Below are 16,009 nucleotides of genomic sequence, written 5' to 3' on the forward strand. Positions count from 1 at the left end.
TAGTATATATTATTTCCTTATATTCTGTTTGTTCCATTGATCTCCTTACTCTTACGTTAGTATTACAATTTAAAATTAGATATGTTTGAGATGCATTTTATAATGGTAGAGAAAACGTTTCTCTTAATACTTCTTTTTTTATTAAAAATATCTTGGCTATTCTGGCTTGTTTATTCTTTTCGATGAAGTTGAGAATTCTTTCACTAATCTTAAACATTCTGTTTTCTAAATAGAAATTTTGTTGAAAATATGAATTCATTAATATGGAGATTAGACATTTTATAATAGTGAATTTGCTCAAACAGAAACATTGAGTATTTTTAAAAGTCAAGACTTTTTTTTGAGTAACGCTTTTTTTAATCCATGTAAGTCTTTCAGTTTTATGAGTATTATTGGATATTCTGTTAGAAGCTTTTAAGAAAAGCTATGAGAATTTTATATATACCTATGCTTACATATTTTTTCATTAAAATTTGTATTACCTGTTTTTCCCTTGAAAATCTGTGTCTGTCCCCTCAGGTTGAACAGATACAGGTTATTTTATTCCTGTGTTAGTTTAAGCCTATAAACATTACATTGTAAAGCTGTGTGAATATAATTAACCTTCCCAGGAGTCCTCTTCCTGCCTTTCTCCACATAGTGAAGTGTTCCACTTATGATCTGGAATTGAACAAAAAACATGTTTTTTGAAATACTGGTTGGTTTGAGAGACAAGAGTGAGTCATTCTGAGGTGAGTCAGGTCTTAATGTGAATATCCAGGGAAACAGGGCTTTAGAGTTGGCTGTATCGAAAATTCTAAACAGTTACTCAGCAGAGATAAAGCTGCAACAGCAGAATACAGCTATTTTGTCCTCCTCTCAAATAAAGAAAAACACAAGTTGCTTTATGAAATCATGTCAGGAAGTTTTCTTAATGCTTGCTTTACAAGGTCAGTAGCAGTTTTCTTAGGTTGGACCTTGCCTTTGCAGGGCTTTGCTCTGTTTGTTAATGGAATAAGTAGGGTAGAAACGGAAGGTTCTGTGTTTATGGGGAAGCTATGGAGCAATGACCTAGTTTCTAGTTGTCCTACTGCGAGCACTAAGAGATGCTTGGGGGAGATGTGGCTGGGTTCACTCAGCATGACCTGTGGCCCCACATTCTATCCAAAATATGCTGCAGAAGTAATTCCAAGAGAACTTCTAACCCTGATTGCAGATATTATTCATCTCTATGTGTTAGATATTGTGTGGGTTAGAAAGAGGCACGATGCTCAGTGGTGGGAATAGAGTAGTGCAAGAAAGGTGGGGATATCCAGTCCCTGGGCAGAGACTCTGCACACCAAGGTTTGGGGCAACAGCCCTCAATTCTACCACTCTCACACACAATAAAGGCTATATCTTTCACCGAGTAGAAGATAATATTTCAGATGTTGCACCTAGGTTACTATTTTGTCTCGAACTTTATTCTCCCAACTAGAGGCCCAGTGCACGAAATTCGTGCAGGGAGCGGGAGGGGTTCCCTCAGCCCAGCCTGTACCCTCTCCAATCCGGGACACCTTGGACATCCCTCTCACAATCCGGGACTGCTGGCTCCTAACTGCTCACCTGCCTGCCTGCCTGATCGCCCCTAACTGCCCCCCCCCCCCCTGCTGGCCTGGTTGCCCCCAACTGTCCCCTCTGCCAGCCTGGTCACCCTCAACTGCCCCCCATGCTGGCCTGGTTGCCCCTCATTGCCCCCCCCTGCTGGCCTGGTTGCCCCACCCAGCCTGCTGTTCAGTCGTTTGGTTATCCCTCACTAACCCCCCTGCCAGTCTTGTCGCCCCATGCAGCCTGCTGTTCAGTCAGTACTGTGAGGGTGTCCTCACCAATTTGCATATTACCCTTTTATTAGTATAGATAGAACTTTCTTAGGGCTGGTGATATTCTATATCTGTCAAGTAATGCAGCCACCTGTGACTACTGAGCACTTGAAATGTGGCAGGAGTGACTGAGGACCTGAAGCTTTCCACTGAGTTTAGTTTTAGTTATTTTATTTACTTATTTTTAAATATGTTTTTATTAATTTTTTTTTTTGAGACAGAGGAAGGGAGAGGGACAGAGAGATAGAAACATCAATGATGAGAGAGAAACATCGATTGGCTGCTTCCCACTGGGGATTGAGCCCACAACCCAGGCATATCCCCTGACAAGGAATCGAACTGGTGACCTCTTGGTTCATGGGTCAACATTCAACCACTGAGCCACATCGGCCGGGCAGTTTTAGTCATTTTAGATTAAAATGTAAATAGCCACATGCATAAGGCAGGCCTCAGGATTCTCTCAAACCAGTGGTCCCACGTCTTGTCCTGTGATTCCTTGGGCTCTGGCCTCTTCCATTTGGTGTTGGCTTCATCCTCAGGCTGAAGTTGGGGCTGCACACCTGCACGTGCGGTGTTGAGATTCACAGCCACACTTCTACACTGGCCGGTGCCTCACGTGGCAGGCAGGTTTGCTCCTGGAAGCTTATTCAGAAGAGTGAGAACAGTGTTCCCAGAGCCTCTAACAAACATCTCTAAGTTTCAGGGGCCAAAACTGAGTCCCACACCCAGTCCTGAACCAGTCCCTGGCAGGGAGATAGGGTTTGCTCATCAGACCCTCAGGAACTAGGGCTGGGATGGGCTCCCCATAAGGACAATAGCTCTGGGGGGAAGGGGGTGCTAACAGAAACACAACTAGGGTCCAGTTAGTCTACTTTGAAGGCCCCAGGATGGTTCACTGTAGCAAAATGGGTAGTGTCGAACTTTCTGAGTTATAAACACCACTGATCGATATTCAGGGCCAACTTTCAAGTTTTTGCCGTAAAAGTTTAACCTGTTTTTAGTTTTCACAGTGGCACCATGCTATCATACTAGAATCCAATGAATTCTCACTAGCCACTTACTTTAGAAAATGTATTTCCTGAGCTTGTTATCATTTGTGTGCTGTTCAGTTGAGTAATGGTTGTTGGGTGTCTAGGCCAGAGTCCACTCTTCTCCCTCCTGCCAAGTAGTGATATTATTGATTAAATAATAAGCTAAAGTGGGTCTGGCATGTGGTCATCTATGGTTACTTATTAAAAACAAAACAAATAACCCTTTACTTTTAGGGTTGGGTCTTTTTGGCACTCCATAAGAGAGGACATTCATGTGGCTAATGTCTTTATGTAAAAGCACACATCATTAGTCATCAGGAAAATGCTAATTAAAACCACAATGAGATACCACATTGGTTAAAATGAAAAAGACTGATAATACCTACTATTGAGAAATGTTAGCAGTTTATACTCCCAACACACTGCTATTGAGAGTAAAACTGGTATTATCTACAAAAACTGTATAGTACCCTGTGACCCAGCGATTCTACCCCTGGGTTATGTACTCAAAAGAAATGCAGACATATATTCATTGGAAGACACATGCAAAAATGTTTGTAACAACTTTATTCATAATTACCTCAAACTGGAAACAACCCAACATCCATCAGTAGAATGGATAAATTCTAGTATAAATCATGCAATGAAACACTGCACAGCAACAAGATAAATCAACTACTGATACATACAGTAACATTAGTGAGTCTTACACATACAATGTTTAAGGAAAGAAACCAGACTCAAGAATTCCCAGTGTGACTGAGAGGTTCAGGAACAGATAAACCTAATCTATAGTTTAGAGATCAAAATAGTGGTGAAGGTAGTGTTTACACGAGACAGGGGCAATATATGATAATGTGCTATATATTGACTTGGATGGAGGTTACATGGGTTAAAAATTCACTGATCTGAGCACCCAAGATTACTGTATATAATGCACATTACTGTATTTTACTTCAGTGACAATGTTAAAAGAAATAAATTTGGCCTTTCCAAGGAAATGGGTTAGGACATCCCTATTACATGTATCTTTTCATTATATGTAACTAGTGACCTGGTGCACGGATTCATGCACATTGAAAGGAAATTAATTAGAAGGTGCCCGGCCGGGAGGGACTGGGCTAGATGGGCTGGACATGCCGTGGCGTGTCCCTCCAGCAGGTGGGGTCCCTCGGCCTGGCCTGCAGGGATCAGGCTGAAACCGGCTCTCTGACATCCCCCGAGGGGTCCCAGAGTGTGAGAGAGCACTCTGCAAAGTTGCTGTTGTATAGGGTGTGGGACGCAAACACAAGTGTGCAGTAAACCAGATTTGGGGCTAACAGTGCCCCAGCAACAACATAACCCACGGCTGAAGGTGGAATTGCATAGCCTGGCAAGGAATCAGGCTCCCTCCTCTCTGGTTTCGGGGTGTGTCACCTGAGAACTGCCGCTGCCTAATCCCTGCAGCTTGGCAGCTCCTGCATTGAGTGTCTGCCCCCTGGTGGCCAGTGCGCATCATAGCTACTAGTTGGATGGTAGGAGGGACACTTAGCATATTAGCCTTTTATATATGTAGATTGTAAAATTAAGAATTTAGTTCTTTAGTCGCAGAAGCTATATTTCAAATGTTTAATAGACGCAGTGGCTAGTGACTTCCATATTGGGTAGTGCAGAATAGATCATTCCCATCATCATAGAACGTTGTAAGGGACAGGGCTGCTTTCCCAGTTGCATTTAAGATGAATTCCAAGACCTTCTGATGGCCCTCAAGATCTCAGCTCATCTATCTAATGGAGCCCTTACTACTCTTCCAGCCTCACTTCTGTTCCCCACCCACCTGACAGTTCTTGAACTGTGAAGCTTGGAGCCTTTGCATATACTGTTCTTCTTGCCTGGACACCTACCTATACTCTTCACTGGACTAATGACCGATTTTCCAGATCTTAGCTTAGCTATCACTTTTAAGAGAAACCTGCCTTCCTCCTACAGTTTATGTTATAATCTCCTTTACATGCTTCCTTATACCCTCTACTTTTTCTTTTTCTTTTTACGAAGGAAAATCTGTTAACTATAAGACATGTGTGATTATTTAATGTTCATTCGCTAACAGACAGTAAGCTTCTCAAAGATGGGAATAGTGATTGTCCTTTCTCAGTCAACCCCCTTGTCCAGAGCCTAGCACAGGATAAATGCTATATAAATATTAAAATTGGAGTATTCTGAGGTACCTGTGTGTTGAGTGAGTGTGAAAATTTCATCAAAAGAGGCATTGATTTAAAACCAGTTAAGAGACCCTGCCTGGTAGACCGTTATTTATGATACTTACTTTTTGCTGGGAATATGAGTTTCAGGATGTACATTTTACAAGGGCAGTACAGAGCCAGACTTGTCAGCTGGTTTTAGCATCACCAACTTGACTTTGGTGTTGTGTGTGGTTGGGGGCTAATGAGACTCTAAGTGGGGACAGAATAATTTAAAGTTGATGGCTGAAGGAGGGTGGATGGACTGGGACAGCCCTAGGCTTATGGCAGGCTGGTGAAACAGCTGAGGTGGAGTGGCAGGTGATCTGTGTTTTCTTGTCCTGTTTTGATACCTAAGTAGAAAAGTCTTGAGCCTAAAGCTTCAGACTTCTCCGGAGGCCTTTTGAAGGATTTTGAGTAAGTTTCTTAAGAAAATCCCTACTCTTCTCCTCCTGCATTTTTCCCTTTCCCCTCAAGGGGAAAAAAAAGAAAGAAAGAAAAACAATGAAAACAAATTGGAGTCCCCAGAATGAGTCTGACTTTGGATTCTTATCCTGGCTGACTTCCTGTGGGGAGTAGGAAGGAGTCAGCTTTGAGAATTGTTTTCTCTGGTCTCGGTTTGGAACTGTCTCTCCCCCTAGCATTCCAGAGTTGATCTTGGATCACTGACTGCATTAGGGTCTTTGGAAAGGATTTTATTAAAAAAAAAAAATAAAACCACCAAAAACCAAAAAAGGAAACTAATTTGCTTTCAAGATTTCAAGTAGTACCCAGATAAGGTATGAAGGTAAAGCCCTCTGCTGCCCATTTCAGCTGCCCCGAGCCCACTCCTGTTGGTAGTTGTTGCTCTATTCCTATAAGTTAGTTACACAATTTCCTGTGCATACACACAATGACCAATAAAAACCACAATGACCTGGATCTGCTTTCCTTCAAACGTGCTTGTTTCAAAGTCTACTTGGTGCATTTGTATTTTTTTTGCTTTTGCTTCCTTGGGTGTAGATAGGCAGCCCAAGACACCTCCCAACAGCTGGACCTTGAATTCTTTTAGGAACGTAGTGAAACTGCTGAAAGCCAATGTGACAGCTGTGAAACCTGCAGCTGTGACACTGTCTCTATTTATCTTTTAGTTTTTGCATCATTATCAAAACTGAAAGGGCAGGGGAGTGAGTGCTCGGTGCTGGGCAGAATATCACATACTGTAGTGATTTAACTGGGTGCTGGCCTTTGGCCTCTGTCGTGGCCCTCCAGAATGTAGTTGAGCCAGTCAGGCCATCTGGGTTTGATTCCAGCTCTACCACTTTCTGTGTGACCATGGTTAGTAGCTTAACCCCTCTTTGCCTCATTTTCCCTATATGTCAAATGGGGATACAATCATACCTATTTCATGGGGCTTCTTGTAAGAATAAAACGACTCGTAAGAATAAAATAAAACAATCACCTTCCTCAGGTTTGTCTTTATTGGAAAGACCTCAATTCTCCAAAGTTCTCTGGTTTATGAGGAGCACATATGGAATCCAGAGAATCATGCGCTTCAGTGGATTATTATGAGAATTGAAATTAAAGGCGATTGTATGATAAAGGCCACATTTCAACTAGTAAAGTCTGTAGTTGGTGCTTAAGCCTATTGTCATTATGTTAAATTATTATCACTTGCATTTAATAATTTCATCTTATAAATAGACCACCCAGTTAAAAAAAATGGACTAACAATGGAGCCTTCTGTGTTCTAAGGCAGAGGTAAAGAGCATTCTTCCCTATAATGAGAATGTAACTGACGAATCTTATTTAGAAATGAAAAGCCTGGGTTGGCAATTCACTTTCCCCTGTGACGTGATGATATCAAGAAAAAGCAGAAATATAAGCACATGAAAACATGTGATGTTTGCCCACATAACAGTAAGAGCTCACTCTTGGTTTCTAGAGGAGTATAACTCCACCCCACCCCACCCCAATTCTGACGTTAATAATTTTTATTATAGTTGTAAGCACAGAGAAAATATTTTGTTTTTGAGTTCTTCAGTTAAGCCCTTAAAGAGTCTTGTTTTGATAACATTGATTAAATGTTACTTAAAATAGTAAATAAAATGGTATGATATTGGTATAAAAACAGGTATATAGACCAATGGAACAGAATAGAAAGCCCAGAAATAAACCCATGCCTATGGGGTCAATTAATGTATGACAAAGGAGCCAAGATATACACTGGGGGGAAGGACAGTCCCTTCAATAAATGATGGTGGGAAAACTGGACAGCCACATGCAAAAGCATGAAACTCAACCACTCTCTTATACCATACACAAAAATTAACTCAAAATGGATTAAGGGCTTCAATGTAAGAGCTCAAACCACATAATTCCTAGAAGGAAACAGCCAGTAAGCTTCTTTACGTAGATCTTGGTGATGAGCATTTGAAACTGATACCAGAAAGGAAAGCAACAAAAGCAAATAAATAAATCAATGGAACTAGATCATAGTACAAAGGGTCTGTACAGCAAAGAAAACCATCAACGGCCTTCTGAATGGGAGAAAATATTTGCAAATCATATATCTGAGAAGGGGCAAATATCCAAAATGTATGAAGAACTCAAACAACTCAAAGCAGAAAAAACAAATAATCTGATTAAAAATGGACAGAAGCTCTGATGAAAAGATGCTCAACATCACTAATCATCAGGGAAATGCAAATCAAAACCACAATAAGCTATCACCTTTTAGAATGGCTATTATCAAAAAGACAAGAAATAACAAGTGTTGGTGAGCACATAGAGAAAAGGGAACCCTCGTGCACTGTTGGTGGGAATATAAATTGGTGCCGCCACTATGAAAAACAGTATGGAGGTTCCTCAAAAAAGCAATTCCACTTTTGATTATTTATTTAAAGAAAACAAAAACACCAACTTGAAAAGGTGTATGCACCCCCTGTTCATTGCAGTTCATTGCAGTTATTTACAGTAGCCAATATAGGGAAACAGCCTAAATGTCCATCAATGGATGAATGGATAAAGAATACTGTTCAGCTATAAAAAAGGACGAAATCTTGAAGTTTGCAACAACATGGATGGACCTCAGAGTGAAGTAAGTCAGACAGAGAAAAACAAATACTATATAATCTTTCTTATATGTGGAATCTAAAATCAACCAACAAACCAACAAACCAACCCAAGCTTATACTGTTGTAGTGTAACCCCCATCTTACAAAGGACGCCTCAAAAAGTCGAATTATGGAGTCATTTATTAAAGGCCGGCGGCATACGAGGGGCTAAAGCTCCAAATCTCGCAGCCCCGAACAGCTTGCCACATCTGGCTTATATTGGCAGAATATCACAAAGGTATCGGTTACATACTTGGGTCTGGAATGAGGAACCTGTTTTGCGAAAAGCATTTTTACAGAAGTGAAACTGAGCAAGTTAGTTATCTAAAGTATCTATGAATCACTGAATCAACAGAAACACATTATCTGGGACCACCGGGGCAATTTAGAATAATTGTGCTGTCCAGATTCCTGGACCACTGAGTTAACCGGAATGCATTATCTGTAGCTACTAAGACAATTTAGGATAATTGATCTGTCCTGGGTCCCAGAAGAATGTGCTTCGATGACCTGTGAGATCACAATCAATGGGACATTCAAACCATCATCAATGGGAGTATTGGGATAGCATAGATAAGTTCAGAAAATCAAAATAACTTTCTATTGTTTTAGCATACAAGTAAGTACAGAACCCAAACAGCAGTTTCTACTACCATACTTCAATACTATAGAAAACAAATTGGTAGTTGCCAGAGGTGGGGGTGGGGATTGAGAAAAATGGGTGAAGGGGGTATGAACTTATAAAAAGTTAAATGTAGACTAGCCATGTGGGGCCAGTGGCTTCTATATTGGACAGCACAGGCCTAGAGCAATTGCGGGGCGGGGGAGGGGGGTGTTTCTATTTGAGTTAAGCTCACTCTGTGCATAACTTACACTATCTCATTTAACGCTTAAGTCAGCCCTGTTTTACTGACAAAAAAAAGTGAAGCTCAAAGGGGTCAGGTAATGTGCCCATAGTTTCACAGCTAGGAAATGGCTGAGTGGGAACCACGTGTGATGCTGTTACCACTAAGATTAAGCCGAAGCACAGGCAGGACCAGGTTAAAGACTTTGGATATCAGAGAGTTTCCTCCCCAGCTGACCAACTAAAGAGTAGAGAACCATACTCCACTGCCAAGGACACTGATGCTGGGAAGCACGGACCTGGCCCCATCTGGGGGTCATGGAACTCACAGGCTTCCTATCACTGAGTTCCAGCAACCGGACCTCTCGGGGCTGAAGGGTCAACATCAGGACTTCAGCCCAGTGAGTACCAAATAGCTCACCAGTGAATTTTGGCCAGATAGAAGGTTCTAGAGCAAAACCAAGCAGTGTTTTGGAAGGCACAGTGGGGGAAGCCCATTGGGGGCTAACTGGAGAATTTGGGGGTGTGATGCTCAGATTTGCTTAGTCTCACTGATTGCTCAGCCTGCAATAGGGCTCCATCTAGTGAGGTTTCAATAATATGTCCTCCATATTTATTTGTTTTTATATTTTTGTGTTTTTTTTTGCTGTGTTTGTTTTTTGTGTGTCCTCCATATTTAGAAGACATTAGATCCTGTAGCTAGTATCTGGAAATCTTTCCTGGAAAAATTAGGACCATAAACAGGACCTGAGTCTATGGAAATGTGGAGGGGCATTTGTTAGAGCTAAACCCTGAATGGAGATGGTGAGTCTGAGTTTCCCACAAGAAAGGCCCCCATCATGCCGAAACCGGTTTGGCTCAGTGGATAGAGCGTCAGCCTGCGGACTGAGAGGTCCCGGGTTCGATTCCGGTCAAAGGGCACGTACCTTGGTTGCGGGCACGTACCTTGGTTGCGGGCACATCCCCGGTGGTGGGTGTGCAGGAGGCAGCTGATCGATATTTCTCTCTCATCGATGTTTCTAACTCTCTATCCCTCTCTGTAAAAAATCAATAAAATATATTAAAAAAAAAAAAAAAAAAGAAAGGCCCCCATCCAATGAGGCTGCCTTTGAGGGAGGCTGCTGAGAATGAGGGCTTTGGTGACGACCAGAATGCCTTCACACTTGCCAAAAAGATGATCACCCGTGACGACAAGGCCCCGTGGAGAGAATGAGAGTAGCTGAGAATCCTGCATTGAGGAGAGCCCAGAAGGACATGTTAGCGCCTCCAGTAAGTGCCCGAGGCTTTGTCAACAAGAGATATATATTACTGCAGAAATAAGCAAGGGGGAAACTGGGGCAGACATATGCAAGGTTTTAAGAATATGCAAGCTGATGACAATGGCTTCCACCCCCTTAACTTCCCTCCCCCACTTTGAGATGCCTGCAGGCAGCTTGTGAGGTATAAAGAAGGACCAACTCAGAGATGTTGGGCGCCTATACCAGCTTAATCGAATTAATAAGTGAATGAACAAAGAGCAGCATTAGAAGCAACATGAATAAAGGGTGGGGCTTATTCTGCAGAGTGTAGACACCTGTAAAAAAATCACTTATGGTCTGATTATTAAGGCGGTACTGTGTAGAGCAATTGGAAGTTGGAAAATTAAAACCCTGCCTAATTTCAATGGTGTGACTTCACATTTTGGCATATTTTCAATATATTATATGGTTTTAAAATTTAATTTGGGATTATACATCCTTTTCTGTTGCTTGATTTTTTTATTTACTAACTTAGCCTATCATTAAATGCTCTTTTGCAACATGATTTTAAAAATAACTGCATGATATTATACCAGACGGATATCCTACAACTGACTCTAATCCATTACGTGTTATGGAACATTAAGGGTTATTTCCAGTTTTCACTGTGGCAAACACCCACGGGCCTAAATCTATCCATGATCCAGTATATTTCCCTGTAAGCAGAAAATGACAGCGCCCAACACTTGGGGGGTCATTCTTTTAATTATTTTCCAATGATACTTTGTTTTAATTTTTCATTTCTTGCTCACTAGTGAGGGTGATCCTGTTTATCCTCTGTCCATATATTTAGCCATTCCTTGTATTCCTTGTGAATTGTCTATTTAGGACCTCACACATTTTGGTCGGAGTGTTGGTCTTTTCTTGGGGTGGAAAGGTATTTACAAAAGAGGGCTGTTGTTAGTTGTTAATAGCGATTTCCTTTTTCTAGTTGTCCAAGTTTAAAATATGTATGGGACTTATGGCTGACAATATTTTGAAAGAGAAACATGTTTTTATTCTCTAGTCAATCAACTCTGTAACTATTTTCTTGTTCAAAGTCATCTGTGTGTCGATGTGCGAGCCATAGGATCGAGAGATTATTTAATGAAAAATGTAGGTGGAATTTTGCCTTCTGACTGTTTACGAATCATGTGCCTCATTCTGCTACAGCTCTGCCTGAGGAATGCAGCTCAGTTAAAAAAACCCCATTTCCAATAAGCTCAGGCGGATTTAAAATAAGCCATCACTTACTTCTGCATGTGTCTGCTTTCCCTGACCCGAAATTCCTCATCAAGATTTGAAACTAGCCCTGGCCAGTGTGGCTCATTTGGTTGAAATGTCCCAGTCAGGGCACATAACAAAGTTGTAGGTTCTGTTGGGACATGCGTGGGAGGCAACCGATCAATGTTTCTCTATCTCCCTCTCCCTTCCTCTCTCTCTAGAATCAGTGAAAGCATATCCTCAGGTGAGGATAAAAAAAAAAAAAAGATTTGAAACAATAAAAATAAGAATTATTATCTGTCTAAGAATTGTGTTGGTCAGTAAGACCTCCAATGGATTGTACATCCCCACAGGTACATGGCATTTGCAAACACCTGAATCAGCCTCATATTTAAGCTCTCCCCCACTGCCTTCCCTTTCCCACTGGTATTTTGGGAGGAGGAAATCCTAAAGGCTCTCTGCTGCCCCCCTCTCCCCCTTCCCCTACCTCCTCGAGGCTCTCCAAGCTCCTCTCCTGAGGCCCATCATGTGGACAGGGCTACAAGCACTTCTCCGACTACCCAGGCCACGGAAGTGAGAGACAACCTCTGGGTCTGGCATTCAAATCTATTACACACAAATATTAAAGTACCCATTATATGCTAGGCCATAGAGGCACAAAATGAATAAAACAGAAAGTCACGACCTGAGAGAACCATGTGCTTCTTGTGAGGCAGAGACGAGTAAGCAGGCCAAGGCAAAATCAGGCACAAATCTCAGACACGGGTGCTCTGCCGCTTATTTTATAGTGATTTAGGCAGGGAGGAGGACGGGAGAGGCAGTGATATGGTGGCCCTGTGACTTAGTCCCTTGTGTATTGTGGCTTTCTGAACTGCGCCTCCTCCTCCTCCCCTGCAAGTACCCTACGTTGGGCTGCCAGTTGTGAGTGTCCCCCCACACGTCCCGTGTGGTTCAGGTTCAGGGTTCTGGTTCTGGAGGAGGCCGAACACAAATGAAAGAGACTAGAAATTAATTTGGAAATATTGGGGGCCAGGCGGGAGCCCAACTCAAGGGGAAGGACTTCACCCCGCTCTGGCCTTGCTCTCCCTTTTATTCAGATTGTGGGATACACCCATAGCCTTTAGGCTGGCAATTCCAATAATAGCCAATCAGCAAGAATTCACATAAAACTAAAAGGTGGAAGTTGCTTTAGCTACCATTGTCTCAACTGAACAGTGGGTGGTTGGCTCTGACCTTTCAGAGCTTCAAGGTTGACCAGCCTTCGGGTTCCTTGTCCACACCTCTCTGCTAGTGAGGACAATGGGCGGCTTCCAACACTCCCCTTTCTGAGTAGGACCCTCAGCTGAGGTTTGCTTGTACCGTTAGGTGATGTGGCATAGTGGTCAAGAGCAGAAGCCTGAATTTGGGGTCTGAACTGGGAAATGCCATTAGCAGATCTTAAGGCAAGTGGCAGGAACCTCTTTGAGAATTGTTTCCTCAACTGAACAGTGGGGACAGTGCCTCCTTATGGGCATAGCGCTGGGTAAATGAGAGCATAATAATCATGCCAGTTATAGGAACCGCTGCCACTTCTTGAGCCAAACTACCTACCAGTTTTATGCTGTCTTGCGCCTGGCAGCAGCCTCCTTGCCCAGTGCAGAGCTGATCATTAACACAGGCTAAATGGAATATTTCTGGCCTCTGCTCCTGAGGTCAGAAAAGAACTGAGGAAGAAGTGACCTGGGCAGACTCTATCTGGTCCCATGATGGCAAGAAGTATTGTTAGGGTGTGCCCTCCACAGGTGGGTGGAGCCAGAACTAACAAACTGCCTCTCCAGGCTCTCAGCAGTGCAGATGGGAAGGGGACCGAGGCCCCTGCAGGCCTGGCAGCCAGCCCTTTGCTATGTTTCCTCGCAGGATGGACCCGGCAACTTATGCTGAGCTGTTGAAAGAATCCGGCAACCAAGTTTTTAAGAATGGGAACTTCTCTTTGGCCATCAGAAAGTACGATGAAGCCATCCAGGTTCTCCTGCAGTTATACCAGTGGGGGTAAGTGTTCGTATTTTCTTCCCACCTTTTTTAAGTAAAAGGGAACTCAGTTGCTTAAATTTTCTTGTCATTTATCACACGGCCTAGTTTCTGTTTTCTTCTCGCTCACTTCCTGTTGATCATCTCTAGAGTCAGCTCAGAAATTGAACAGAATACATTAGAGTAATAAGGGAAATGGAAAGTGAAACTTAAGGGACTGTTGATAAACATTACAAAGCTCTCCCTTCTGTCTGATTACGGGATCAGAGTTCCTGGGATGACTGAAGTCTCCAAACTTCTCAGTTGCCATTCATTTCATCTTCGTGAGTACCTATGCCTATACCCCCTGGCCACAGTGCTCGCCACTCAGGAATGCGGCTCACCTCTTCCCCTGCTCCTTCACTTCTAGTGGACCTGTTCCCAAACATTTTCGTATTATGATAATGCTTAGAGTCATGGAGCTTTTGTTTATGTAGGTTTTTAGCTGTCAGTATGTAGGTTTTAAGTCTGTGTCAGAACTTGAAACTAAGAGAAATTTACAGTATATGTTTATTCATCTAAATAAAAATATCAGTAAGAAATCCATTACACGTTAATATAAGTAACATATTTTAAAGAAAAATAACTATATTTTCCAAAGAAAAAAATTTGGTGAGGAGACTGGCACATTTTACATTTTCATAAATCCTTTTAATGTCTGTCTCAGTAGAAGACATCTGGCTTCTCACATCTGCGTCTACATTCAATCTGTATTGATAGCACACGTCATATAGCCTCTGAGCATCCCCTGAACACATGAGAGAATGAGTGTGTAAAGGTACAAAGTGTCTTAGTATTATTATTGTGTAAGTTTCTTTCCTGTTGCTGCTGTAACAAGTTACTATAAACTTAGTGGCTTCACACAATACAAATTTATTATCTTACAATTCTGGAGGACAGAAGTCCGAAATGAGTCTTAACAAGGCTAAAATCAAGGTGTCAGAGGAGAATCCATTTCCTTGCCTTTTTGAACTTTGAGTGACTGCCCGTTTTCCTTGGCTTGTGGCCCCTTTCTCCATCTTCAAAGCATGTTATTTCAATCTGCATCTGACATCACATCACCTTCTCCTCTGCCTGGTTTCATTCTCTCATCCTTACATTTGTGATTGTATATAATCTGGGACAATTTCTTCTCAAGATTCATAAATTAAACACATCTGCAAAGTCCCTTTTGCCGTAAAAGGTAACATTATTGGGGGAACATTATTCAGTCTACTACAATTTTGACCTTGTGGATTACCTAAAATGGTCTTGGGGAACCCCTTCCCCCCTGAGGTTCCCAGATCATATTCTGTGAATAGCCATAGTAGAAGAAGCAAGAGCTTGGCTATTTGTGGGTACATACAGCCTAAACTTGTACTTAGAAATGACACCGAATTAAATTACTGAAACATGATTCCCAACACTACCTCTCTATCACCATAATATCTGCACTCTAGCTGGACTTGAGTATAATTGGCTTTGGCCTGTATTTCTGTCATTCTGGCCCTTTCTGGGTCAAATCAGAACTGTCAGAGCTGGGCCTAGAGCTCCTCATTCAGGGCAAAACATCCGGCTTTCTTAAAGAGGAAGCGTTGGAAAGTGGTTATGATCACAGACTGACCCCACACTGAGTGTTCAAATCTTAGCTCCACCACTTACTAGCTGTGTGACTGCTAAAGGGACTTCTGCCCGGACCCTGACATGTTGCCTTTCATGGACCTTCCTGACACTGTGTCTTTTGCCCGTCACTTGCTGCCTGTCTTCCTGCTGATATAGGGATTTAGGTGCATGTGGTTTGCAGAGCAAATGCTCTCAGGAGATGGGGACTGAGGGAAGCAGGATGGGGCAGGGGAAGGCTCCAGGCAGGGATATTGTCTCACCTGGAGTCCCCTTTAGTCTCATCTCCAGCGAACTTGGGAGGATGAGTTGTACTGCAGAGCTGGTCCCACTTTGGGATAAGGGGCTGACACTTTGATTCCCATATTAGTCCATCATTGGCTGTAGGCTGTCCAGCCCCTGGGAGTTGTCCTAGGGAGGGGGGCTGTGTTAGTCAGCATGCACTGTCATAACAAAATACCATAGACTGGCGGTTTAACCAACAGGAATTTATTTCTCACAGTTCTGGAGCCTGGGATCCTGCTGGCCAGTACGGTGCCTGGTAAGAACTCTTTTCCTGGTTTGCAGACGGCCACCTTCGCACTGTGTCCTCATATGGTAGAGAGAGAGAGAGCAAGGAGGCTCTCTGGTGTTTCTTGTTGTAAGGCAACTAACCCCATCTCGAGGGCCCCACCCTCACCACCTCATCTAAACCTAATCACCTCCCCAAAGCCCCATCTCCAAACACCATCACATTGGGGGCTAGGGCTTCAACATATGAATTGGGGGTTGGGGCACACAATTCAGTCCCTAGCAGGAGCATAACTTCCTGGGAGAGGGTGCTCCCATTAGGCTGA

General features: G+C 42.7%; 1 protein-coding gene across 2 annotated transcripts in view; it reads left to right on the top strand.

Moving 5' to 3' along the window:
• TRANK1 (tetratricopeptide repeat and ankyrin repeat containing 1) overlaps positions 1 to 16,009 on the top strand; it is an 82,130-nt gene that overhangs the window by 9,473 nt on the left and 56,648 nt on the right. Inside the window, exons 2-3 of one of the 2 annotated variants that reach the window (XM_079795159.1) lie at positions 13,425 to 13,556; positions 15,676 to 15,714. In XM_079795159.1, coding sequence (XP_079651285.1) covers positions 13,425 to 13,556; positions 15,676 to 15,714 — 171 coding nt within the window. The remainder of the gene's footprint in view (positions 1 to 13,424; positions 13,557 to 15,675; positions 15,715 to 16,009) is intronic. The other variant, XM_079795160.1, reaches the window with a different exon arrangement.

This window comes from Cnephaeus nilssonii (assembly GCF_951640355.1).
Source record: "Cnephaeus nilssonii genome assembly, chromosome: 17".
Lineage (NCBI taxonomy): Eukaryota > Metazoa > Chordata > Mammalia > Chiroptera > Vespertilionidae > Cnephaeus > Cnephaeus nilssonii.